The sequence below is a fragment of the Pinus tabuliformis genome, chromosome 3_2 (genome assembly GCF_031772625.1).
Source record: "Pinus tabuliformis cultivar Carrire ecotype Pingquan chromosome 3_2, CPIR1, whole genome shotgun sequence".
Taxonomy (NCBI): domain Eukaryota; kingdom Viridiplantae; phylum Streptophyta; class Pinopsida; order Pinales; family Pinaceae; genus Pinus; species Pinus tabuliformis.
The window spans coordinates 1,076,960,630-1,076,985,442 of NC_142302.1; the positions used below are offsets into that span (position 1 = coordinate 1,076,960,630).

At 40.2% G+C, this 24,813-nt stretch overlaps 1 protein-coding gene and 1 pseudogene across 1 annotated transcript in view; one reads left to right on the top strand and one right to left on the bottom strand.

The window, feature by feature from the left end:
* Positions 1-218: 218 nt before the first annotated feature.
* LOC149184404 (putative apyrase 7 pseudogene) lies at positions 219-1,966 on the bottom strand (annotated as a pseudogene).
* A 1,820-nt stretch (positions 1,967-3,786) lies between these two features.
* LOC149184405 (uncharacterized) overlaps positions 3,787-24,813 on the top strand; it is a 42,959-nt gene continuing 21,932 nt past the window's right edge. The window contains exon 1 of the mRNA XM_089417463.1: positions 3,787-4,439. Coding sequence (XP_089273589.1) covers positions 3,870-4,439 — 570 coding nt within the window. The 5' untranslated portion in view covers positions 3,787-3,869. The remainder of the gene's footprint in view (positions 4,440-24,813) is intronic.

A 24,813-nucleotide genomic window follows, 5' to 3' on the forward strand; every position in this document is an offset into this window, starting at 1 on the left:
GTGATGTGAATAACTTTGATTAATTTTTTTTGGATCCATCACACTGAGTTTTTTGAGTTGATATTTGGAGGCTTCGAGCCAGCAAGTGTTTTTTGAGTCCTGATGGTGAGCCACTCTGGCTGGATCAAAATGTCAACTCAAAAAACTCATTGTGATGGATCTGGAAGAATTTAATCAAAATGGCAAAAAAACTGTTGAAGATGAATAATTTAAAGTTTCAGTTACAGAGCTTACCAGAACGACTTGGAGAAATTCCATTACCGATGGAACAATGCAGCACCTAAAGTCCAAGTAATGCTACCAGACCCCACAACTACTTGTTGCTCCTTCAATTGCAAACCATCTCTCAGGAGTGATACTATATATGGAGCACGAAAACAATATTGTTCTATAAAAGGCTGTGGAACAACACTCCGCTCAGCATCTTGCCAAGTTTTAGTGCAGAACTCCCGACCCTTCTCTAGAACATCATTAAATGAAGCAGCAGCAGATAGATTAAAAAACTTGAACACAACAAAGAAACCTGACATAGCATAGAATTGCCCTTGAGATTGTTGCTGCTGATCACTGATAGCACAAGGATGTTGTTTGCAGTCTGTCCCTGCCCCCGAATGTGACCATTCAGAGGCATTTATGGTTGATTTCGCTAGAGCTTCACATTCTTCCCAGTTGGGCTCACCAATCAACTCAAGCCCTACTCGAGATTCTTCTTTACTTATGTCTCTTCCACCAACCAGAGGACTTCCATTCTGGAGTAAGAAAGAACACTGAGAACATGAGTATTGCTGTCTATAACCAGCATGTATGCAAGGATGATTGAGATGCAACTGACCACCAGAGAATTTCCCACTGTCAGTTTTTAAATTTTTTCTGAGTAGAAGTACAACGGACTTTTCAACGGCATCATTTAGGCCATAACCTGTAAGAGAATATGCATTTAGATGGCGTTCCATTGTTCCAATGGTCAGATTCAAGCCATATTTAGATTCAAATGTCACCTGTAATGAGGAACCCCCTAAGTCAAGTGCACCAAACGTCTCCAGAATCGGCATATTCTGCAATCTACCCATCATATAATTAAGAGCTACCCATCCATAGTAAGCCTCTTCTACCCCAGTAATTATCCTAACCCAGTTTCTTCGACACATAAATGGAGATTCTTCTAGAATTGACCATGCCTTGTCCAGGATCCATTCTGAATCTGAACTTGGCATCCTGCGAAGCCCTGTTGTGGCCAAAAGGAAAAGAGGGCTATTTTTATGAGCATGAGCCGGTATTTGCTTTTCAGCCCACTGGAGCAGTGGTTCCATGGCTGACCTCAACCCTGATTCATTGTGTAAAAGTTTATCAAAACCAGGTTCAGTTTCCATGCGATGATAAGCTCGACCATTCTGTTGCCTTGACTTGCCATCAGTACCTTCAGGAAATGGGCGCAGCACCATTGGAAGACTCCCTTGATGCTTGCCATCATTCCGCACCCACTCATACACATAAACTCGGGTACCAGTGCTCCCACAGTCCAAAACTATAGAAAAATGTGATGCCTCTGTACTCCGATAAGATTTTAACCAACCAAATCCCGCAATGATCAGAATTAAAAGCATTAAGAGAAGTAAAAACCCAACAGCCACCTTTAACCAGCATTGTTTTCTCAATGGTGTTGAAGGTAGGCCCTTCTCCTTTGAAAAGCTAGTGCCTCCTCCTGTGCCCTCCCTTATCGATGAAGGTTTTGTTCGAAGAATACCAGCACCGCTCAAGGCTAAATCCCCTTCTTCAGAACCAACCTTGCGGTATGTTGAGAAGTCTTGGAGAGACGATGAAAGCCGCAGGCCACCTGTCTTTCCATAACCTGCCCATGCAGACCTGAAGGGTGAAGCTAAGGGCGGCAATGCAGAAGATGAAACAGAAGAGCCAGAAGCTGATGAAGATGCAGAGAAATGACTCGCCGATGATCTAATGGTTGGAGTTTATTTCATCGTCTAACAATCGATCTAAGGGCCCATAACGAGACACCGCGGCACGGAGGGGAGTTCCTCTTAGAGGGAACGCCTTACAGCGTAATTATATATAACTTCTTTAGAAATCGGCGCACAGAGCCTGTGATCTCGGAAATTATGCTTAGGATTTTAGCACAATGGATGACGCCTATATGCCGCCCCATATAGGTCACAAATACCCAATGTAATTTTCAATATTCTGCATTTTCCAGCGTAATTTCAAATAATTATTTTTAAAAATATAATAATAATTAAAAGAACCGAAGTACTATTCTTGCAAATGGATTTCAAACTCTGGGCCTGGAGTATGCCCTAAAACTGCTTCTGCTTGGCTAAGAGCTCGTCTTCCTCGGACGTAAGGAAACAGGTTAACAGCCCAAGACCCAGAGGCATCTGGCAGGAGTGAAAGCCTGCTCCCTTACGGACCACCAGCGGGTTATTTCAGGTGGCGTGGTTTTCCTTGATAACAGTGATGGGTCAACTGACATTTGCGGATAGCAGCCAAAGATGGCTGTCCTCACTGTTGGTTTGGCAAACTGAGTTTGATAGGTTTTTCCACCTTTTGAAAAAAAAAAAAAAATGGATTTCAAACTCTGAAATTCCAGAAGCAAAAAAGCAATTCTGCACCGAGTGAGGAAGTGATAATAGGTATATGGAAATTAAATCAGAACATTCACTTTTCGAGGTTCTTGATGTTTTTTCTTTTTTCGGTATGAAAAAAGCTTGATTGTATTTACTAGTTAATCATATAAAGTCTAAAATACATTTGATATAATTTGATATGAGATATAACTTCAAACCTCTACAATACTGTAGAAGAAACAGAAGTAATTTTGATATGACTGATAGCCAATATTCCGCCATAAACTAGTGAAAAAAATGAAGTATATGTGCTACCAAAAAACTATCAACCAAAAAAAGACAAAATTTAAAACAGATAAATAGTCTAGAAGAGTCAAAACCCCCCTAAGAGGCATCTTCTACCACCTGAGAGAAGATATACATAATCTACTATTGAGATAGTATGTGAACCTTCACTTCAGCATGTATTTTTCTGTGGGATAAAAATGTCTGAACCTTCACTTTTCTAGGTTCTCATGTTTTTCACTTTTTAAGGTTCTCCATGTTTTTTCATTATTGATCACTGGCCACAGCATTATTCGTAGCGGTTGTATGGTAGAAAGAATATTGTTGGAATTGAAAAAAAATAAAAGTAAAAAACAGAATGTTGTAATGTTTTTCACTTTTTAAGGTTCTCGATGTTTTTTTCATTATTGATCACTGGCCACAGCATTATTCATAGCGGTTGTATGGTAAAAAGAATATTGTTGAAATTGAAAAAGAAAAAAAAATAGAAAACAGAGTTTTGTAATGTTTGAATTATTTTATTTTATATTAGAAATGGATTTCGTTTTTAGATATTCAAAATTTTGAAGCTTAATAACTATAACTTAAATTTTAAAATTTTTTATCAAATTTATCATAATTCTATTATTTTCATAACTGCTTTGTAAATTTCTTTTAAACATAGATTCCTAAATTTGTAATTCTTTTAAACATAGATTCCTAAATTTGTAATTAATTTTCTCACCGCTTTATTCCTAAATTTGTAGTCAATTCTTTCAGGTTGGAGCTGTAAACGGGCACGCTTGCCTTACAACTGTGTACTTAGCTTTCCTAAGAAGCAACACAGATTCTGTCATTGTACCCGGTCTCTCTTCCTTTATTACAACTTGTCTTCGAATCACAAACCGCCAGGTTCTTGCTCTGTTAAAAAATATAGTAACTGTATTCCAGTCGAACCTCAATTTCTCATCATCCATTGAAGCTCCCATTGCTTCAATTAGGAATTCCACAGCCATTTCCCCATCAATGGCTGTGAGCAATTCTGGAACTTCAGATGAACATCGTTTTTCCAGGTTTGGATTTCGATTATCTTTATCAGAAATCGAGAGATGGCTGGACAATCAGCTAACGATTTCTACAACCCATCTCATTTCTTACCTCAGTTCGCCTGAGGGGCTTCATATACTGAGACATATAGCAGACAACCGTTCTCTGTCGTCTCAAATTGTCATCAAATTGGCCAAACTTGTAACTAGGGATGATATAAGATGTAGCGTGGCAAGGTTTGATACCAATAAAATATACGGAGCATTTCTGGGGTCGGCTTTTCTCATACAGATTCAAGCCCATGTCGGAGCCATGATGGAGCCGAAGCCCAAGGATTTATGGCCCTTTCTTCATCTTTTGGAAGAGATGCAGAATCGAACAGAGGATGGATGGAGGTTCTTTCCAGCTGAGACTCTCAGAGAAGCAATTAATGAGATTCCAGAAGGCGCTGAAAAGTCTAAACTGTGTCAGCAATTTTGCAAGCTCATTGAATATCGAAATAAAATGAAAAGGCTTCAGCAACTTTCAAAGTCTGAAGAGCAATACCAGGTAAGAGTCATTCTAGTGATCATTGAATACCGTGTTCACTTCATGGAATCAAAATACAGTACACTATCATGGATCTATCATCCTTCACCTCTATATATAAAATTCTATTTTTAAATCAATTTAAGCTTTAATGATATCAAAATACACTCGCACGGTTTTATGTTTCTATTTTTAAGCGGATAGGATAGACTTGGTGTATTTCTGAATAGGCCTGTAGAATTTTTATTTTTGAAAAAATGTATAGATAATTTAGATTTACCAAGTTAAAAATATTCTTTGTCCAAAGCTTTTTATTCATATGATCTGTTTCAAAAGTGTTATTGTTTCTATACAAATATTGCTATAAGTGTGTGAGAGTTGTTTTTTTTGTTTGTTGTGAATTTTGTTTTTGCAAGTGTGAGATTTCTATGTGTAAATTTGGAGGTTGTGATGTGTGGAGTGATTCTTGTCGGCCAAACTTCAAAAAATTCCTCTGACCACAAGTTTTGAGTGAAAATGGCCACTATGAGGGAGAAAATGCAGAAGAGATTGGAGGATTATTTCAGATCTCACGTTGTGAAAAAAGGGATCGAGTGTCTTCATAGGAGATCAGCCAACGACATCAATGGTTCACCTTAAAAGGGAGGCCATCGTGGAATTTCTAATGATAAGAGGTGGAGACAGAACCGAATTTCATGTGCCAGAGGTCGAGATCTGAGAGATTTATTTTAGAGCTAACGAAGAAATCTCGTGTTTGGCTCAGCTCCTTACCCACAATAGAGATGGAAGATCGTGCACATGATGTGGTCGCTCTGTGTTTAAAATGCCACTTGGCCATTCGGTCATTCTGTGTCAAATTTCTAGCTTGATTAACGTTATTTCTCCCTTATTGCTTGCTTCCTTATTATCGCTATCTGCCTTTCAAATTCCTACTTTGCCCACGAGTCGTGTATCACCTCTTTGAAATATTGGAAGCGCGAATTTTCTCTATTTATCGTTTGTAATATTCTTTTTTCTTGATGTGGTTAAAATGGATGAAATTTACTTATGGTATTTTCCCATGGGATCTATCCATAGTATTTGCTTCTGTTTTTCGAGGAAAAAAACTCCATAAATATCCAAATTCTAATCCATCAACTTGGTCAACGAGCCTGTAGTCAAAGCCTTGTTGCCACATACAGGGTCGCTTGCCAACCTGGGCCATTCATCATTGTATGGTCTAAGGTCCTGGTTTATTCATACATCAGGCGACAGTCATTAGGGCTCGATTGTCGGAAGCCACGTGTTGGCTTGTTGGGGCCTAACCCAGGTTCGGAGGTGATTTACCCAAACAAATCCTAGTACTACTAGCCCTTTTGGCAACAGTCCACGGAGTGCGGACTAAGGTCTCACCTGAAGTAGTATGGGAGGGTGCTAGAACCAGGTTTCCGCACCCTGGAGATGTCTGATGGGTTCCAAGTGGTCCGCGGTTTGCCCTGCACGCACGTCGCTACGCGCACTTATCAGTACCTCGCAGTCTGTGATGTTGTCTTCACGCAATCCTACTCGGGGGCCGAACAATGTTATTACCCAAGTCCTTATCAGTAACCCGATATTAGTATATTAACTTAGCTTATATGTATGCTTTCAGTTATACTTAACAATATTCACCATTCATACAAATGCGTGTAGTAAATAAACAGTATAATTGCAAATGATATCAAACAGGAAATAACACAAGAACAGATACACAGATTTTAGATAAAACTTCTCTTTATTATTCTTCTTCCTTGGTTATAGACTCGACTCCGCCCTACGCACTCAGCTGCAAGGGTCTGCGCACTCAGCTGCGGACTCTACTAGGCCTCTGCGCACTCAGCTGCAAAGCCTCTTCCTACTACTACGACCCAAGATACTTAGACTCTTACTCTATGCTCGCTATCTTATTCTATTCATCAGATTCTATCCCTTCATTTGTTTCTTTACAACTTAGAGCCTCACTCTATTTATACAATCCCATGGTCCACGGACCATGGGTAGGCCAACACTACATTCAAAACTTAGGGTGGACAACCCTATAACTCTAACATACAATTCGCGCTCAGCACCCACAATTCGCGGAGTCTTTACAACAATATTACTCAAAACTTGGGCTTTGAGCCCTAAACCATGCTATGGAGGGATTCCATGCCCAACAGGCCCCCAACACAAACATCGTGACTCGCCCTCAAGTCACTCTGTCTGTGCGGCAATCTTGGCGCGGAGTCCCTCCAACTATTCCCGTACGGTGCTGATGTCTGCAGCACACTGAGCTGCTGCCTGCTGAATTCGTTCCTCCGTGTCTAAATTGTGTCCTTACATCTGTACCGACATCTGCTGCGTATGCTCATAGTCCCGCGCCCTTGTCCGACTCCTCGGGTCGCGAAGACTATGCTTCGGCTGCTTAGTCAGATAGCCGGCCCACCCGTGTAAGGCTTCAAGCGGCTATCGTTTATTTTGCCTGGGAAGGGTTCTCCATTTAGTTTGACTAGCTGGACCGTGCCTCCATCTGTGACCTCCTTAACCACGTATGGTCCCAGCCAGTGCATTCTGAATTTTCCCATAAAATTTTCAAACTTACTATCATACAGCAGCACTAAGTCATTTACCTTGAAGGTGCGCAACTTGATATGGCGGTCGTACCAGGGTTTTTCACACTGTTTTTGTACCTGCTGATGAAATCCAGCCAAAAACCGTTCTTCTTCGAGTTCTTCTAATTGCACGAGCCTTTCCTCAAGAGCTTTGCGGTCCGTCATGCCTGTAAGCGTTGTTATTCGCAGACTAGGTACGATATATTCCATCGACATGACAACTTCCACACCATAAACTAACTGGAAAGGTGTCTGCCCGTCAGTTTCTTGCACATTGTCCTGTAAGCCCATAGCATGGCAGGTACGTGCAGGTCCCAATCGTTTCGCTGCGCGTTGCACACTTTGGTTAGCGTAGTCTCCAGTATTTTGTTGAATGCCTCTACTATCCCATTAGCTTGTGGGTGGTACAGTGTACTTTTCTGATGATACACCTAGAACTCTTCTGTGAGCACGTTGATGGTTTCATTCAGGAAATGTGTTCTGCGATCACTCATTAAGATTTTCAGACAGCCAAATCGGGTCAACACATTTTCGAACAAAAACTTTGCAGCCATAGCGGTCGTGAAGTCTTTGACCGGCTGCACTTCCGCCCATCGTGTCAGGTACTCTGTCGCGGTGATGATGTAGCATGCGCCCGTCTTTCCTTAAGGTTTGATCGGTCCCACAAATTCGATTGCCCATTTTTCAAATGGCTGCAACATCATTTATGGATTTAACGGCATCTCGTCCCTCCGTGATGGTTTTCCAGTCCTTTGACATATATCGCAGGCCTTACAGTGTGCTTTTGAATCCTAGTGCAAGGTTGGCCACCATAACCCTGCGCAAAGAATCTTCTATGCGGTCACGCGTCCTGCATAGTGTCCTCCTGCAGCACCCCCATGTGCTTCTGTGAGGATCTGACTTCGTTCGAATTCAGGTATGTATTTTCGCAATATCCCATCATTTCCCATTTTGTATAGGTGCCCCGTGATGACAGAAAAATCTGCCGCGTGCACCACCAATTCCTTCTTCTGTTGGACAGAGTATTCCTTCGACGCAGTCCCTGTTGTCAGAAAGTGGATTATATCCTCGAAGTGCCCATCTGCGACGCGCACCACAAAGAGTTGTGCATCAGAGAGTCCCTCCTCCAAATTAGTAGGTTCCTAGCCAGTCTCAGTTCGCGACAAGTGATCCTGTCCTGCGTTCAGGCGTCCCGACTTTACTATGACCTCAAAATCATATTCCTGGAACAGTAAGAGCCACCTACATATGCGCCCCCCCAACACAAGCTTATTGACTAGATATTTCAGCGCGGAATGGTCAGTATACATCTTGAAATGTCCTCTGAGTAAATAGTGTCGGTATTTTTGGAGCACGTACACCATTGCCAACCCCTCGCGCTCGGTAGTGGAATAGTTCTTCTCTGCTTTGGACAACCTCCGACTTGCAAACGCGATAGGGTGATCCAAGCCTTCCCCGCCCTACTATGTGAGCACTGCTCCGCGCGACACACGACGCATCAACATGGACATGAAACTCCACATCCCATTTTGGGAAGACCAAGATTGGAGCGGAGGCCAATTTCCCCTTCAAGAAGTCCAAACTTTTCATACAGACGTCATTCCAGCAAAATGTAACATCCTTTTTCAATAATTTTTCAATCGGCGCGGTGATTTGGGCATAGCTTTTGATAAAATTTTTGTAGTGTCCGGTGTGTCCCAAGGTAGCACACAGTTGTTTAACACTTCGCGGTGCTTCCAAATTTAGAATAACGGAAATCTTCGCAGGGTCCACCATCAGTCCTTGTTTGCAAACCACATGTCCCAGCAGGTTTCCAAAGGGAATGAGGAATGTGCACTTCTTAAGGTTTAGTGCAATCTAATGTCATCGACAAGTATCCAGCATCAAGCGTAAGCTTGCTACATGGTGCTTAACTAATCCAAAGACAGTCCAATCATCCAGATAGACCTCCAAGAACTTGTGGACGTATTCTTTAAATGCAACAACAATGATGTGCGAAAATATGGTTGGTGCATTCTTCAATCCAAACGGCATAACGGTGTATTGAAAGCAGCCCCATTCTATTGCGAAGGTCATTTTGATCCTGTCTTCCGGCGTGATCTTGATCTGATGGTACCCTGAGAACCCATCCGTGAACAAGTATGCTTCCTAGCTGCCAACATTTTCCAGTACTTCATCTGTGAGCGGTGTCAAGAATGGATCGTGTACACAGGCGTCATTCAGCTTCTTGAGGTCCACACATATTCTTATTTCGCCCTTCTACTTTTTCTCCTGCACTACCATAAGACTCACCTAGTCGGATTCTTCCACTGGCTCAATAATTCCGGCTGCAAGCATTTTGTCTAATTCTTCGCGGACCTTTTCCTTGTACTTCGGATTCAAACAGTAAGGCTGCTGCTTAACCGGCTTCACGTCGGGTTTTAGGGTGATCTTCATCATCCCTAAGTTGCCAATGATCCCTTTTAAGTTTGTAATTTTGGTCGGGAACAAGTCTTGGTATTTGTGGAGTAACTCAATGACCTTATCCACCGTGGCATCATCCCAATAGTCCCCAAGCGTTGCATACTTTGGCTCCGCCTCTGTTCCAATGTTTACCTGCTTTGTTTTTAGTGGCGTGGTGATGTCGGGATCCTCAATCGATGGTCCTCGAACCTCACAACAACCTTCCATTTCTGGAATGTTAATATTTCGTGGGTCCTCATCATCCTCCTCAACATTTACATGGTAACACTCCAGCACACAACTCAGCTGTGTCGCCCATTCTGGCTGAAGTACTGCCATTGGCTCCTGGGGTATTTTGAAGATAGCTGCTTTTACTGCCTGTAGCGCATCGTCAACAGTATCCCACCAACGATCTTCAAACGTGAAAGTTAACAGAAATCCCTCGCACAAGACATCCCATTCTCTCGTACCATGGCGGAGATCTGTCTCAGTATACCAATTCATGGGTATGACATCCAGGGTATGATAGAACAAATGTACCCATTCAGGCTATGGATCTTACCTGTAGACCTTGGTCCATTTCGCGAGGTGTGTACATGGATCATCCCGTCCATCATACTTGTCTGCTAGCCGCATCTGTGGTTTCCCAAATCGTAGGCGCATCATCCTTCTACATCCGTGCCAATCCTCAAAGCTTCTCTAATGTGTACCCAACCACCTTGCAGGCGTCGCGCGCAGTGCCATTTCAGAGCATCGAACCATTGTTGTTCTGGAACTTCGCTTTCAAATTTGTTCAGGAATTCATCCACCGTTGTCAACCCGTCATACATAGGCAGATCCCTTACCTCTATTGTCACGCAACACAATGATTTTACCATCATGTTGCAATTAAGTGTGGTTACCTCGTGTAACTGATTCTTCCATCGTTCTGTTTCCTCATCCGAATCTGATGTGCAGGAGCTTTCACGCTCCCACAAAATTCGGTCGTCCGCTGTAAGATTCACCCAATCTTGTTCCCGAGCAGTTATCTTGTAGATATAGTCTAGCTCCTAGTCGCTCTCGTCATCATGCACTGGCTCTGTGTAGCGTGCTCCTTCCACAGGGTCTAAAGGCACCACTATGCATAGTGACTTTTTCTCAAAAATCATTTTGCGCTTCTTTATATTTATTACTCCGTTCATATCAATGGCCCAGTCTATTCCCAATAGCGCGGGATAGGGATTGTTGTCATTGACAATCTCTATCACCTCAAAATCTGCGAACGCACTCGCACCTTCAATGTCTGCTGTTATCCCTTGCAATCTTCCCATCGGCAGGATCTTCTGTCGGTTCACCATCCGTAATTGAATAGGGGACCATTGCAACGTGGGCCTACCCATGCGCTCCCATGTTTTCTTTGGCAGCACATTCGCGTCCGATCCTAGATCTAGAATTACTTGATCCATTTCATACTCCCTAATTTGCGCAGCCAATCGCATTTCCCTTCCTGTTCGCGATGTATGTTTCCCGAGCTTCCAGACTACGCAAGGTTCTCCTGACCCAACACACCTAGTGATAAGTTCCCACAGCCCTTTCACAACCTTGCTGTCGCGCAGCAGTGTCATACATGTCTCGAGAAAGGTAGTGATGATTGAAGGATCCATCTCTGGCTCTAGTTGATCCTTACTACCTGAAGTGGAGGCCTCTGTGAATCTCTTCTTAGCTTCCATAAATGTCTCCTTCGTGCGCTCCAAATCAAATTCAGGTTCCTTTGTAGGAGCCTTGCGAACCCACACACTTTCTTCAGGCTACTTACCTTTGTCATCTCCTGTCATGATACTGCTTCTGAGCACTATGTTTACATTCGGGTCCTCTTTGCGCGAATCAGACCTCATCATTTGCAAATTCTGAGTCAGGGAAGACTGGAGTATCCCTTTATCGCACAATCTCGCTATTAGTGTAGGGCAGTGCTCCGTCTCATGATCAAACTAAGTACAATATAAACATGATGTTCTCGTTGGATTTGTACAATCGCGGGCATAATGCCCTAGCCCTCCGCAATTGTAACAAATTAGTTGTCTGTGACCCCTTCTTGGTCCCATTCCACCTCGACCTCGTTCGCACCCCTGAAATCCAGCGCACAACATCCTTGCATTTGGATCGAGGGCTCGTGTTTCGGTATGTACTCTATAGGTAGGAGTCTGATCCATCATCAGCTCGTAACTTCTGCAGGTGCGCTCATCATGGCCTACCGACTTGCAGAAATTACAAAACAGTTGTTGGGACGTCTGTGTATACTTTTGTAATAGATGACAATTATCCGTAGCGTGTTTTCCTCCTATCTGACAGATCGCGCACCATAATGTAGGCGCCGCGCTTGATCCTACTTGTGCCTCTGGTCTTAATGGCATCGGCCCTCCTCCTGCCAAGTAATTCACGAAGACTGGAAAATGGTCCTTGTCATGCCCCTCGCCTTTGCACTTTATGCAACATACCTCTGCGCACGCCTCTGGCCGAGTTGTCCTGTCCTGTTTCAAACTCTGCATTTCCAGACACAAATTTTGTAGTTGCGCGTGGATTTGTTGGACTCCCAGGCTAGGATCTTGTATTGGGGTCTCGTGCAGTCTCATTGCAATCTCCAAAGCTTCAGCCTGGGTGGATAACTTCTGCTACAACAACGTCGTCCTTAGATGTGGTGTTAGTGACGTTACAAACCATGCGCGGTGCTTCCCATCTGTCAAGGTCATGTTGGCTTCGCAAATCATCCTCTTCAGTCTTTGATCTAGATGCCATGGGGTTTCGCCTAGAAGCATCGCAATCTCCTTAAACCCAATAACTGATTGTGTCTTCGACTTTGGCCTGCTAAATTCCCTATTCAGCGTGGCCTGGATATCGGCGATCCCTACATTCGGATGGTCATTAGAATGCTTAATGTACCACATCAGTGCGCGATCTTACAACGCACTCACCAATGTTTCCTTCTTTATATTGTCATCCACTACTCCTTGTGCTTCCCATATGGCCCTTACCACAAACCAAAATTCGTCAGGATCTTCGTTCCCTACTCCCCTGAATACCGGCAATTTTGTCGCGCTCACCATATTGAACTGTGGTGGTGGAGGAGGTGGTGTGGGAAGAGATGGAGGTGAACATGGTGAGACTGGTGGCGATATAGGTGGAGGTGGTAGGCATGGAATTCGTTGCCTTATCAGACTGACCGCACTTCTCGAAGAAACTTTCGCAAGCTCTTCCTCACTTTCCCGCTGAGGCGAAATCAAGGAGTTATTTTCTATCTCTGCACTACTTTCATTTCTATAGATCCTTCCACTTCGCGTAGCCCCAAACATCAATTTATTCACATAACCCGCTTTTCACACAATAACACCTTAATGCAAGTGTTCAAAGATTTAATGTACTTACTTCGCGGTCCTTTGAGGAAGCGTCGTTTCGCCTCGCTGTAGCTGACTGTCGTGTCTACCGTGAACTCAGTGATAAACCCCCTTGTAACTCGATCGAGCTAATTGTCCACAGCGCGTGTGATCTTATTTTCCGATGCTTCTAGTCTGCACACTAATTTTGGAGTCCACACAATCAGTTTGTCGAGCCTACACCTTCCCTAACTATCTGCTAGCTTCGCGATCCACTCATACAACTCATAGGGAAAGGATGCAAAGAAAATTTCGTGGATTTCCGTAAAGTAGCGCTCCAACCACTGTTCCTTTGATACTTGTGGATTCCTGTTTTCCTGCGTCGTGAACTCATGAATCTTTCTGTCTAACCACCCTTCAATTTCTTTCTTTGTTGGATTCTAGTGACACGACATCAGACATCCTTTATGCAGATCCTGGTCTCGACAATGGAACCATTTGTTGGCTTGTTGGGGCCTGACACAGGTTCAGAGGTGATTTAGCCAAACAAATCCTGGTACTACTGGCCCTTTCGGCAATAGTCCGTAGAGCACAAACTAAGGTCTCACCCGAAGTAGTATGGGAGGGTGCTAGAACCAGGTTTTCGCACCCTATGGATGTCTGATGGGTTCCAAGTGGTCCGCGGTTTGACCCTGCGCGCACGTCGCTACGTGCACTTATCAATACCTCGTAGTCTATGATGTTGTCTTTGCGCAGTCCTACTCGGGGGCCGAACAATGTTATTACCCAAGTCCTTATTAGTAACCCGATATTAGTATATTAACTTAGCTTATATGTATGCTTTCAGTTATACTTAACAATATTCACCATTCATACAAATGTGCGCAATATAATTGCAAATGATATAAAATAGGTAATAACACAAGAACAGATACACAGATTTCAGATAAAACTTCTCTTTATTATTCTTCTTCCTTGGTTACAGACTCGACTCCACCCTGCACACTCAGCTGCAGGGGTCCACGCACTCAGCTACGGACTCTACGAGGCCTCTGCGCACTCATCTACAGAGCCTCTTCCTACTACTACGACCCAAGATACTTAAACTCTTACTCTAGGCTCCATATCTTATTCTATTCATCAGATTCCATCCCTTCATTCGTTTCTTTACAACTTAGAGCCTCGCTCTATTTATACAATCCCATGGTTCGCGGACCATGGGTAGGCTGACACTACATTCAAAACTTAGGGTGGACAGCCTTATGACTCTAACATACAATTCGCGCTCCGCGCCCTCAATTCACGGAGTCTTTACAACAATATTATTCAAAACTTGGGCTTTGAGCCCCAAACCATGCTGTGGGGGGATTCCATGCCCAACACCATGCCCATAGTCACAGGTTGTTAACACAGCTTGCATATGGGAATCACAACAGAGAATTGAGACACTAAGGTCATGGGTGCCATCTGCCCATCTGGCCGTATTACAAGGTCGTAAGCCCATTTTTTACTACCAAGTGTACAGCTTCAAAGACAGGGCCATCAATTTATCGCAGGAGCTAGGCCAAGCACTCACTTTGAAGTCGCTCAGATAGTGGTAAGGGCCAAGGAACGATGTATCATCCTCTATCACACGAAGTATACAAGCTACAGTCCTGATCGATCCATAAATATTTGGTGGCTAGGCACATAGTAAAGTTGTCGGGCCACACGATGACAGTATAGAAGAAATCAAGGTCGAAAGGCTTGTAGTTGACGAAGGGAAGTTCTAAGGGCCATGAAGTGAAATCATGAAATCAACCAGCTAAAGAAAAGTTCACTTCCAGGGAATCGACTTAAGAAGAGGAGAAGTCAATGGTTGGAGGAAATCATCATGAACAGAGGAGTGATGAGTGTTGGAATAATGTAGAAATGATATGTCTAGATAGAGTTCATGAGTTATGTTCTCCTAGTTAGTGTTTGAGTCTATTTGTCATGAGTTGTGTCTTTGTAGTTTGTGTTGCGAGTTGGTGATCCTAATTATTTGGATCTAGATTGTTCTAGAAGTTGTCTATGTGTGCCTATATAATGTACTAGTTGTCCAAGCAGTTTGATCAATGAGATTTGATTTCATTCTTATGCATCTTTTTTTTTCTAATATGGTATCAGAGTCAGATAGGGAGATCTGGTAAGGCTTCAGATCTGAGAGCAAGAGGGCCCAGATCTGTGAGGTTTGTCAAATAGAGAGCTGTGAGATCCTGTTGTTATGGTGTTGCTCCCAAATTTTTTATGTTATTTGGTTGAGGAATATTGTTGAATGGTGTTGTTTGAAGTCATTTTGTTTGTATGTAACTACAGTCTCCATAAGTGAGAAGCCCGTGGAAGTATATAGCCTTCACAACCATCATAACTGTACGAAGTCTATTGGCCGGAGTCACAGTGTGTAATTCATCGTGTTGGAGGGTGTGGATTACATTAACTGGAAACTGAATATTTTATTTACGATCATTCGTGCTACGATGTTGCCTAAGTTGAAAGGTATGGGTTGATTTTTTAAATCAAGCCAAGCCATAAGTTTAAGGTTAATTTCTCATGGAAGGGAAAATTGGAGTAATAAGGAGACCTACCAAAGACCTAATTTCTTATCAGGTATTCACTTATTTCAATTGAGAGAAAATTGTGGATGAAGTATGGAGGCATAAGGAGTTAAAAATTTGGTGAAAATTTTGCTTTTATTTATTGGTGAAAATTATTTTAATAGTTATTTTTGGTGAAGAGAATTAAAAAGGTGTTGGGTGTTTTTTTGTTGGGGTGAAAGAATTTATTTAAAAAAAAAAAAATTGGGAGTGTAAATTGTGTTGGGTGAAAAGGAGAAATAAGGAGTATTTTTGGCTTTGTTTTTTATTTGAAGCAAGATAGAGTCTTGTGTTTTTTAGATCCTGTGCACTTGGTTTTGGATCTGGTGAATTTGGATGTAGCTCTAGTGAATTTGGGTGTAGATCTAGTGGATTTGGGTGCATTTTGTTGAGTGGGGACAAATTTTTTGTCATTATGTCAAATTTTTTCGCTGAAACTTATTTGAATGAGTCCACAAGGCTTGATGGAGGAAATTATGCAAATTGGAAATTGCAAGTATTAACAGTTTTAGAGGCAAATAATTTTTGGCCCATGGTGAGTGGGGTGGAGCCCAAACCCACTACCGCTACAACTATTCTGGATTGGGAAAAAAGGGAAACAAAAGCAAAGTTATTTCTACGAATGTCAGTTAAGGCATATTAGGGACTGCAAAACATCCAAAGAAACATGTGATGTTCTCAAAAGCTTGTATGAAACATCTAATACCAACCGGATTTTGTTCTTGAAGACCAAGCTTTTGTCAATTAAAATGGAGGCCAATGAAAGTATAAGCAATTTCATTTCTCGTGTCAAAGAGCTAAGTGATAAGTTAGGAGACATTGATGAAAAGGTGTCCAACACTGACTTGGTCACCATCACATTAAATGGCTTAGTGCAAGATTATCAAATTTTTGTTTCAAGTCTTTCAGCTAGAGAGAAGCCTCCTACTTTTGATGAATTGATAGGTATTCTTGTACAAGAGGAAGAGAGGATGAAGAATTTCAATTTGGGCTCAAACAATTCAGATTTGGAATTGGTAGCCAAGGGTAAGAAACCACACAAAGGCAAGCCATGGGACAAAAACAAAGGACTAAAGTTTCAAGCAAAGCAAAAAGGTATGGCACAATCTAAATTTCTAGTTCATGATAAGAGAAATGATGATTGTTATTATTGTGGCAAACATGTACATCATGCTAAAGATTTTTATAAAAGAAAATATAATGAGTCTAAACAGAGAAATAGAAGCCATAATGGGAATTTTGTGGATGAAGACATCTCAATCAATGATAGATTTAAAAATCTCAAATTGGTTGTTTCTAATGTTGCATTGTCTGTTGAGACTGATGATGTGAATGCTTGGTTCATTGATTTTGGTGCATCACTCCATATGTCTTGTAATAAAGATTGGTTTGATGAATATCATGAGAACATTGATGGAACATGTGTTTATCTAGGAGATAACAGATTCCTTCAAGTTCAAGGTTATGGAATAATAGGTGTGATGTTACCTAGTGGAAAAGAGAGACAGATCCATGATGTGATGTATGTTCCTGGTATCAAAACGAATTTAATTTTTGTTTCTACTATTGTTGATCAAGATCTAAAGGTGGATTTTTTCAAATGATAGTGTGTTGTTAAAGATATCCAAGATCGCTACAAGGTTATTGCCATAGGTGCTAGAGTCGAAGGCTTGTATAAGCTGAATGTGACGAGGACAGGGAATCAAGCATTGGCATCTACAACAATGTCAACAAAAAAGTTATGGCATCAAAGGTATGGGCATTTAAATCATAATGATTTAATGTTACTTCAAAGAAAACCAATGGTTGAAGGTCTTCCTATTATGAAGAATAATCATGTTGAATGTGAAGGATGTGCACTTGGAAAACAACATACAGAGGAATTTCCTGTACATGAAGAAAAAAGGCAAAGAGAAATACTTGAATTAATTCGTACTGATATATGTGGACCTATGCAAACTAGATCTCTTGGAGGAGCATTGTACTTTCTTATTTTTGTTGATGATAGATATAGATACACTTGGGTCTATTTCATAAGAAATAAAAATGATGCTTTTGAGTACTTTAAGGAATTCAAAAACATGGTGGAAAAACTAATTGGGAAATACATCAAAATTCTCAGATCTGATTAGGGGGAATACAAATCAAGATCTTTTAATCAATATTGCAAAAGTCATGGGATTCTACAAAAATATATAATGTCTCATACACCTCAGCAAAATGGAGTTGCTGAGAGAAAAAATAGAACACTAGTGGAATGTGCACGTAGCATGCTTCAAGGTAAAAATATCTCTAATGGTTTTTGGGCTAAAGCCATTAATATTGTTGTTTATTTGAAAAATAGGAGTCCAACCAAAATTTTAGATCTAAAACACCTTTTGAAGCATTTTATGGATATAAACCAAAAGTGAATCATTTAAGAGTTTTTGGATGCAAGGCATTTGCACATATTCCAAAAGATGAAAGAAGAAAACTTGATGCAAAATCAATTAAGTGCACATTCATTGGTTATTGTGATGATCAAAAGGCATACAAGTTGTTTGATCCTAGTTCACATAGATTGCTTGCAAGTAGGGATGTGGTGTTTCATGAAAATGTAGATGAAGGTGATAAAATGAATAACACGGGTGTATGGCATGATATTGATGATTATGTCAAAATAGAAGCAAGTTTTGATTAGGGATAGGAACAAGTACATCAATAAGTACATGAACATGTACAGGTTCAAGAGCAGGAAGCATCCAACAATCATGACACTCCAAGAAGAGAATAAGAGACTCCACAAAGCAGAAAGAAGTATGAAAGCAGTAAAACTCTAAGGAGGTCATCACGTCAAAGTCAGTGTGTTATGTCTTTTATATTTGTATCTCTTGTGATCAATAAAACAACGAAGTGTGATTGGTTATGTGTTTTAATTTCTCTATGCTCTCTCTCAATTTTTCTAACAAAAACTAAAAGATAAGTGTGAAAAGTTTGATACCAATAAAATATATGGAGCATTTCTGGGGTCGGATTTTCTCACACAGGTTCAATCCCATGTCAGAGCCATGATGGAGCCGAAGCCCAAGGATTTATGGCCCTTTCTTCATCTTTTGGAAGAGATGCAGAATCAAACAGAGGACGGATGGAGGTTCTTTCCAGCTGAGACTCTTAGAGAAGCAATTAATGAGATTCCAGAGGGTGCTGAAAAGTTTAACTATGTCAACAATTTTGCAAGCTCATTGAATATCGAAATAAAATGAAAAGGCTTCAGCAACTTTCAAATTCTGAGGAGCAATACCAGGTAAGAGTCATTCTAGCGATCAATGAATATTGTGTTCACTTCATGGAATCAAAATACAGTACACTATCATGGATCTATCATCCTTCACCTCTATATTTAGTATCATGTAAAAATATATTTTTAAATCAATTTAATATTTAATGACATCAAAACACACTCACACGGTTTTATGCTTTTTATTTTTAAGCAGATAGGATAAGTTTGGTGTATTTTTTTATTTTTGTTAAGTTTGGCAGGACTTTCATTTTCTATTCAAACATAGGCAAATTTACACCAGATAGATTGGCTAGGTGACCTCAACTTGTCCCAGAGAGAAACCAAGTCAGTTGGCCACCTATCCGCATTGTAAGTTGGCCTGGTGTATTTAGGCTTGTAGAATTTTTATTTTTGAAAAAATATATAGATAATTTAGATTTACCAAGTTAAAAATACTCTTTCTCCAAAGCTTTTTATTCGTATCTGTTTCAAAACTTTTTGTCAAGAGAAAAAAAAACAGACTCTCTTTTATTAAGGATCAACGTTAGCTACATTTTCTTTAGTCTCTCAATATTAATGCAACAAAAATCCGGTGGAAAGAAAACTATTGGAAGTAATGCTTTCGTATGTTGTTGTGAGTTGTTCTTGTAAGTTTGTGTGTTGTTGTGAGTTGTTATTGTAAGTTCCCAAACGTCAAATTAGAAGTTGTTGAATCCTATGTTATGAGTTGGAGTCATAATCTAAATGTGTCGAAGTGAGTGTGTTATGTCTTTTATATTTGTATATCTTGTGATCAATAAAACAATGAAGTGTGATTGGTTATGTGTTTTAATTGCTCTATGCTCTCTCTCAATTTTTCTAACATGTATTAGAGTTGGTACTGGCGTGGCTCTCTCAAGGGAGAGCCAAAAATATGTAAGGGATCCTAAGTGTTATTGTTTCTGTACATATATTGCTATAAGTGTGTGAGAGTTGTTTTTTGTTTGTTGTGAATTTTGCTTTTGCGAGTGTGAAATTTCTATGTATGTGTAAATTTGGAGATTGTGTTGCGTGGAGTAATTGTTGTGAGCCAACCTTCAAAAGATTCCTCTGACTGCAAGTTTTGAGTGAAAATGGCCACTATAGGGGAAAAAAATGTAGAAGAGAGAGGAGGATTATTTCAGATCTCGCGATGTAAAAAAGGGGATCGAGTGTATGGATAAGAGATCGGCCATCGTGGAATTTGTAATGATAAGAGGTGGAGACGGAAGCAAAAGACAGAAGTGAATTTTGTGTGTCGGATGTTGAGATCTGAGAGATCTATTTTAGAGCTAAGGAAGAAATCTCGTGTCTCGCTCAGCTTCTTCCCCACAACAAAGATGGCAACTCGTGTACATGATGTGGTCGCTTTGTGTTTAAAAGGCCATTCAGCCATTTTGTGTTAAATTTCTAACTTGGTCAACATTATTTCTCCCTTATTTTTGGCTTCCTTAATATTGCTCCACGCCCTTAAAATACCTACTTTGCCCACTAATGGTGTATCACCTCTTTGAAATATTGGACCCGCGGCTTTTCTTTGCTAGTTGGTTGACAACGCGAGCTAAAGCCTTCGGATCAAAGCATCCACAAAGTTTATTAAAAATTTCACAGAAGAAGAGAGGTTAAACACTAATGAATGCGACCGACAATTGCTAGGAAATCAAATTAGAGAGAGATGCGTTGATTCCCTCCTGATCCATGTGAGAGGTAGATCTGATCAACGTAGGTAGCTGACGGTATTCCCCTGTGACATCGATAGCGAAGGCAAAAGTAAATTAATTTGAATGAAAGGCCAACTGATCAGACCTAAGGTGAAATCAACCTGCGCATCATGAAACCGTTGATCAAGATCTAGTAATTGGTTGCTAGATCTGAGATCTAGTTGTTCTCATTCTAGATATGAAGTCATAAAATATTTGTTTATCTAGTTTGTATGTTTGTGGTGTGAGTTGTAGTAGTTTTCTATTTTTTCAGTTTTGATTATAAAATAATTGGTGGTTTTTAAATTGGAAGCCCCGGTGCTGATCCGAATTGGATCCTAAAACAATTCCATGATTGTTAAGAATGAATGACAGACTTCAAGAAATCTTATAGCTATCAAAAATAACCTCTGAATAATGACAATTTGAAGCCAGCACGGAGCAACGAGGACCTTCAGTCAAAGCGCGCTGCCTGTTGGCCCATGGAGACCGCGCATGGCACAAAAATGCCAATTGGGAAGCTCAGATCCGGAAATGGAGGTTGTTTCTGATACGCGATTAGCGTGAAACCTCTCAAGAAGGAAAGGCCTCGAGCGCTCGGTCACAAGGGAAAACCAAAAAACCGTGGGAAAGCGCTAAAACCGACAAGGCGGGTCCCGTGCTCAAAACCGGCAAAATATCGAAGGCATTTCGGGCGGTAAGTGGGTTTGGCCGAGGACCCAGCGATTCCATACACCGAGTGACGCATGTCCGACGGGGAGAGAGAGAAACTGCTTATATCACAGATTAACGGTCGAGCAACTCAACCACGCGATATAAGCGAAGACCGTGGGATATGGGGGCTCCAGATCAACGGTGGAGGTTCAACTCGATGGATGACCAGACCTGATGGAGAAATAAACTGCAGCGCATAAGATTTGAAGTCCGATTTGACCAATGAATCGACAGAAGGATCCGTTTCACAGGAATCTAGGAAAAAAAAACGACCATTCAGGAAGAACTGACACTCAGTTCGCAAGGAGACAAGTGGCCACCTCTCTACGAAGCTTTACGCAACAATGATGATGCATGGTAGAGGGGTCCCAGTGGATAGTGACAGGTGATCCAGAGAGCCGGGAAGCCGAAACAAACAGTCGAAGGAACGAACTAGCTTTAAAGCCACGAGCTGACAGAGACAGGACAGACAGTGAGGCAGAGAAGCAGTGAAGAAGCCGAAGGCCGAGAGACACAGAAAGAGAGGAAAAGTTACAGAGGACAGAGAAGCCGAGCTGACCATCAAAGTAAGGGCAGCATCGAGCAGACAGAGACCAATTGAGGTCGAAATTCGGTAAGGGGAGTCTGTGAACTCTAAGGACTTGGGAATTCCAAGTGCCATCCTACTGATCATCCTCTGTCAAGTGAGACTCAGATTGAGCTCCTTATTGTAAGACTCTGCTTTAAAAACATAATAAAAAGGCCACCACTGAAGGTTGGACCAGGAGACGTAGCCCAGGAGGATTGGGTGAACTCCTTATTAAATTTTGTTGTGTTTATGTTTGCTTACTGTGATCTCTTACTGTTTCAAGTGTCTGTGTATTTCGCAATCTTATCAATCCATTGCACAAGATAACATAGACACACACACTAGCACATGAGTCTGTAATACCTTCATTAATTTCCTAAGGTCACCGAGGGGTGATTTCAGATCAAGTGGTATCAGAGCTATAGGTTGTTAAGGTTAGATAAGCTTGTGTTGGCTTTAGCTATTGAATGCTAACTAGATCAAAGCTCAAATTAGGAGAAGGAGAGTTGGTCGAAGCTAATCCTGAAATTGGAAGAGTCTATCCTCAGAAGAAAATGTCGGAGGAAGGTTCTGTGGGCCCAGACCCTCAATTTATAGATAGTTTCCTGGCCATGAGATCCATGGTAGAGGAAATGTATAAGGACTTTAGAAAACATAAAGATGAGGAATCATCAAGCTCCAAACAAGATAAAGGAGAAGAAGAATCTCTCCTCCATGACCGCTCAAAAGGCAAAGAGAAAGAAGAAAACTTTCTCACACATCCTAATAGCCCTGAACATAAAAAGAAGACATCTTTGATTAAACTAGATGTTAAATTTGATTTATCAATATATGATGAAGAGTTGAATGCAAAAAAGCTGGACAATTGGATCAGACAAATTGATGTTTATTGCAGAGTGCAGAGTATCGACTCAGACAAGAGCAAGATTCAGCTGGCCAGCCTACGCCTTGGGGGCACTGCCTTGGTTTGGTGGGAAGGCAGGACCCAAGTTGACATGAAGAGACATGGTAAGACTCTTTCTGTCTGGAGTGAATTTGTTTCTGCAATAAAAAAGCAGTTCTATCCATTGGCCTACATGCAGCAAGTCACGATGAGCTGGAAAAATCTTCGCCAATTGAAAGGAACAATGTAAACTTCGAAACGGGAACTCATACTGTTACCCATTTTGTAGAGATAGCAAAAAAGTGACCCGATTTTGAAAAGGAGTGATGCAGAACACACGTGTTTTTTAGAGCTTAGTTTTTGGCACTATAATTTTTTTTTATGTACATTGCGTTTTAGAATGGTAGTGTTTTTTATGCTGATTTAAAAACGTAGTAATTCTACACCAGGCCCTTTTTTAAAAGGCTTTTTTTTTTTTTTTTTCCTTTTTTTTTTTTCTAATGTTTGAAATGTAAATAATTATTTTGTAAATTTAATAATTTTTGAAGTGGTCTTTTTCTTCATATTTTCTTGTTTTTATTTTAATTTTTTTTTGTAGTGAGGTTTTTATTGTTTTGCATATTTAAAGAAGAAGGTCGATATTTTGAATTTTCGATATTCTACATATTTATACATCGTTAATTAATTTTTCAATCCACAATAAATAATTGTTTCTAAAAAACAATATTTTTTAACAGTGGACATAAAAATAGCCATTTTTAACATAAATATAACTAAAAAACTAAACGTTTTGATAATTTTTTGCTACAATTGACATGCGAAAATCACAATTTTTATACGAAAATTTTAACTAAAAATAGTTAAATAATAGTTTTTTTATAAATTTCATATCAAAAAAATAATAATAATCATTTTTTTTTCAAAAAATAATGATTAATTTAAAAATTAATGTGAAAATCACATATTATAAATATTGAACGCATAACAACCTTAATTGAGTGTATATTCTTCTCATAAAATGTCAAAGTCAAAACATTGCAAGTATAACTACTTAATAGTTATAAAAAATGAGCTTGATTTCCAAACATAAATTTAATCAACAATGTCACATAATCCAAACTCTTCGTCCTCTGGAGTTTCATCATTGTTTTCTTCCACAATATTTTCTGCTTCCTTTTGCTCATTTTTGTCTTCTAATGGATCTTTGATGTCTGCGAATCTCCCAATGTATGTCTTTCCAACCATCCCATGTAATGGTGGTTGAGGTTCCTTTGCTTTTTTTGCCACACGTGATTCACTAAAGTCTCATTTCTTCAACTCAATTTCTTGCATTGCATCTGGAAGAAATTGAAGAGCATTAATTCTTTGTTGAATGAAATTGCACTGTAATGGATCTTTTTCAATTGCAATGCAATTTCTTCCTTTTTAAAGACAACATGCTAGTGTTGTACCTAATTATCAAACACAAAAGAAATAATGAAGTAAATTAGTACAATGACATATTAATTAAAAAATAACATATTGAAATTCAATTCCATATAATAAAGCTTACATGAGCCAGAAAATAAATCCAAAACCCAATCTCCTTCATTTGAACATATGTCTATAAGATAGTTAATCAATAATTGTGGTTTTTGATAAATGTTAACTATCTCTCCTTTTGCTTCTTTGTCTTCATATGTTAGTTTTCTCACAACAGCATCATAAGTCAGTATTCGGCTATGACTCTTTCTGTCTACCCGATTAAAAATCATAGACATATAGCTATCATATTTTACCCACCTATCAATATGAATGAACTCACAATCATTTATAAATACTTGATCTTCACGGTTAAGAAGATTTGACTTTTGCGTGTAACATGAAACAGTAAAAGTTCAATCAACTTGTACATAAATGAATTTTTCAACATTAATTAAATATACATTTTAAACGTCTTACCATGTAAGTTGCATCCTTGAATTTGTTTTCCCCTTGAAGCTTGACAATATCATTGCCAATTGTGTGTCTGAATGAAATATCACAAATCTCCATAATGGTGATGACGTGACTTCTACAAATCCCGCAACCACTTTACTAAAAGCTTGATAAGTATAAGGGTCACTATCATAGTCAATGTTTGGAATATTGAAACCATGGGGAATATCTGCAATAACTAGGGCATACTCCCTTTTAGGTATGAGTTTAGCAATGTCTTCACAGTCGCCTTGTATTACTTGATATTGAATAGTGTCTAGCCC